At 51.7% G+C, this 3,617-nt stretch overlaps 1 protein-coding gene across 2 annotated transcripts in view; it reads right to left on the reverse strand.

The window, feature by feature from the left end:
- SLC25A13 (solute carrier family 25 member 13) overlaps window positions 1–2,466 on the reverse strand; it is a 123,419-nt gene extending 120,953 nt beyond the window's left edge. Inside the window, exon 1 of one of the 2 annotated variants that reach the window (XM_066628372.1) lies at window positions 2,361–2,466. In XM_066628372.1, coding sequence (XP_066484469.1) covers window positions 2,361–2,372 — 12 coding nt within the window. In that variant the 5' untranslated portion in view covers window positions 2,373–2,466. The remainder of the gene's footprint in view (window positions 1–2,360) is intronic. The other variant, XM_066628371.1, reaches the window with a different exon arrangement.
- Between the last annotated feature and the right edge of the window lie 1,151 nt (window positions 2,467–3,617).

Raw genomic sequence — 3,617 nt, forward strand, 5'->3', positions numbered from 1 at the left:
TTCTAACATATGCACTTGAAGAAGGGCCACTGCGTAAGGGCCCAATCCTTTCCAACTTTCCAGCACCAATGGAGTCGCAATTTCCCTAAGGGAACAAACACTCCCTCACCTTGAGGAAGGCCTCCTTGACTGCCCCACCACCACAGAATGAAGCATGCATCCTGTTGGCAAGGTTACATCAGTACTGGAAAGTTGGATAGTATTGCGCACCCTGTAAGCTGACCTCACTGAAAATCGCTGTGTATTCAGAGACAGGAAAGTACTAGTGACATGAGGCCTTTAGTTAAACTCCCCTGCTCAGCATTAACTGTTTGGCTATTGTAATTCACAAAGCAGCATGCCATTGGTGTGTGCATTCACAGGCCTGACCCAGTCACCTATTTTTAAAGGGCAGAGTAAAATTGTAAATGCAGCCAATCCTAGCAGCCAAAAAAGTCATACAGGACTTGTGGATTTTAAATTATGAATCTCCCACAACATTAATGTGGCAGAGGACTTGTGTCTAACACAATACTTTGAAAATTTATCTGCTGTTGTCTTCATCCCCCAACTACTTGTATTTGGAAAACAGTCAAAGAATCAGGTGACTTTCACTGTTCAAAGTCCTTACATAAATGTGACCTTCGTGTCAAACCTCTATGCTCTGAACTGTACAAGCGCTACACTGGGGCCTGGGTGTTTTCAAAAACAAATCACTGTATTTCTTTTAAAAACTAAGTCATTACACTATATGGCTCCCCCAAAGTTTACAGTACAAGTTTATATCTTGGTGACATAATCATCCAGTTCCTGAGTGAAGTACTTGGCAATTCACAAGACCTTCTAGGTAGAAATGGGTCTTTAAATCTATACAGAGGGATTTTGCAGATAGCCTAAGGCTGCAATCTTAATCATACAGACTAGAGAAAGTCCAATTGAACTGGGATCATTCAGTAAGTACCAGTGTGGATCCTGGAGCTGGACAGGCCTAACTGTGCCTCAGTTCCAGAAGCTAGTTCCAATGCTGGGGAACAAGTGAAGCAATAGTACAAAAAAAGGTGTTTCCTGAATATGTACAGAATACCTTCCTTTCAACATCACCTCTAGGATTCCTTTCAAGCCATGCAAGGCAGGGCACGTCTATCAATGGGGGCTGTTAGTCAATGGATCTTATTAGTCACCACTTATTATTATTAGTCACCATAACTATCAGGAATATTCATGTACAGTATCTCACCAAATGCTGTAATTGGAAGGTAAGCCCAGATGAAGAGCTGTTGCTTTCATTAAGAACGTAAGAGCCCCACTGGATCAGGCCAAAGGCCCATCTATTACAGCTTCCTGTATCTCACAGTGACCTACCAGATGCACACAGAGCTGAGCACCCCTTGCCAATCCACTACCTGAAGCAAGGCATGGAAGGGCAATCCCTGACCACAACCTGTGAGGGAGGGCAGGTAAAGAGACAATGACTTGCTCCAATGAACATAAGAAGAGCCCAGCTGGATCAGGACAAAGGCCCATCTATTACAGCTTCCTGTCTCTCACCATGGCCCACCAGATGCAGATGGAGCAGGGGTCCCCTTGCCAATCCACTACCTGAAGCAAGGCATGAATGGGTCATCCCTGTGAGGGAGATTAGATGAAGAGACAATGACTTGCCCCAATGAATATAAGAAGAGCCCCAAAGGCCCATCAAGTGCAGCTTCCTGTATCTTACAGTGGCCCACCAGATGTCTCAGGGAGCACACAAGACAACAAGAGACCTGCATCCTGGTGCCCTCCCTTGCATGTGGCTTTCTGAAGTACCCAATTTGTAAACCAGAAGGCTGTGCATATCACCCATCACAGCCTGTACCCTGTGATGGACTTTTCTTCCAGAAATCTGTCTGGTCTCTTTTTCAAAGCATGGAGGCCAGGTGCTGTCACCGCATCCTGTGGCAAGGAGTTCCACAAACCCATGGCACGCCAGGTAGTCATATCTTCTTTTGTGAAAAGAAATGTTTTCATTGCAGCTGATGGATTCCAGGGAGAGAGACCTTTGCTCAGATCCAGCGCAGCTCCACAGAGAGGGGGGTAGAGAACTAAGGCCCAGACTGCAGTTTGCAAACGAAGGGCCTGCCCTGTGCAGCGCCTGGGTGGAGGGGGCCAGCCAGGGCAGCTGCGGGCTGTGCACATGACCTCTCTTTCCCTGGAGGATCCGGAAGCAGCACCGCATGCCTGCCTGCCCTCCTCTCCCGCCTCCCCACAGCCCAAGGACAGGCCCAGGGTCGCAGCCTCCCCTTGCAAGGCGGGGGCTCCCCCTGTAGAGGCAGCAGCCGGGCGGCGAGGCGAGGCGGAGGCTCCTGCTGCACCCCGCGGGGCGCCGGCCTACGACTTACCTTGGCAGCCATGCTTTACCTTGCGCAGCCAGCCCCCTTCCTCGGCGAGGCGAGCGCGGGCAGGCGGCAGCAGGAGCGGAGCTGACGCACCAACCAGCCGGGAGGAAGGGCCGCCGCCGCCCGCTCATTGGCTGCGAGCATCCCCGGGGCTCAGCTGGAGCGCGCGTGATCCGCTCGGTGCCTGTCCTCTGCCCGGGGACAGCGCGCGCCGTAGATGCGCTGTCCAGCACCACGCACGCGTGCAGTCCTGGGCAATGCCGGGGTTCAGGCGGAGCGCCTTGGAGGGGGGCCAGGCGTCCAGGGGCTGCGCTCCTCCTAGCCACGCTTTCCTGAGAGCAAGGCCCATGGAGCACAGTGGGGCTGGCTTCTGAGTAGACCCAAGCGTAGGCTCGTGCCCTTCCCTTACAAGCACTAGCTGCTCAGCAGGTCTACTCGGGTGGAAGCCCCCATTATGTTCCAGTGGGGTCTTACAGCCCAATCCTATTCACACTTTCCTAGGAGTAAGCGCCATTGACTCTAATGGGACTTACTTCCGAGTAGACATGCATAGGATGTGGCTGTTACTCTCCTAGGGAAAGTGCACAGAGGCTACAATCCTAGTCACACTTTTCTGGGAGTAAGCCCCATTGACTCTAATGGGACTAACTTCTGAGTAGATGTGAATAGGATGCGGCTGTTAACCAGGGTGACTTAGCTGGGGGGGGGGGGCCAGAGTGCCTATACCTTTAACCATTGCGAAGAAAACAGAATGTGGGCAGCTTTTGAACCCCTTCCACGTTGAGCAGCACCTACCCACATTCCCTCTCCTGCACAATAGTTAAAGGTACCAGGCACTGTGTCCTCCATTGGATCTGGTCACCCTTGAGCCTTAAGCCATTTCTGCCCCCAACGTTGCATACATGCAACAGGGATCAAATGTGTGCATACCTATGGGCTGGGCAGAAATGGGTTTAATTTCAGAAGCCCAGGGCACAATCCTGGCTGTGTCTACTCAGAAGTAAGCCCCATTGTGTTAAATGGGTTTACTCCCAGGAAAGTGTGTAAGGGCTGCAGCCGCAGTTTGTCTTGCAGCAGCTGCTGCTGCTGCACCGCTGTGCTTGATGGGGGTTTTTTTTGGGGGGGGGGCACCGATCCGGATTGCAGGGGTGCGTATGCAGTTCCCTACATCGATCAGGTGGTTGCAAATCCCAGTGGATTCTTGTGGAAGTGACTCTCGGTTGTGCCCCGGAAACTATTGTCATTGCCAGCTCATGCACC

The sequence above is a fragment of the Tiliqua scincoides genome, chromosome 5 (assembly GCF_035046505.1).
Source record: "Tiliqua scincoides isolate rTilSci1 chromosome 5, rTilSci1.hap2, whole genome shotgun sequence".
Taxonomy (NCBI): Eukaryota; Metazoa; Chordata; class Lepidosauria; order Squamata; family Scincidae; genus Tiliqua; species Tiliqua scincoides.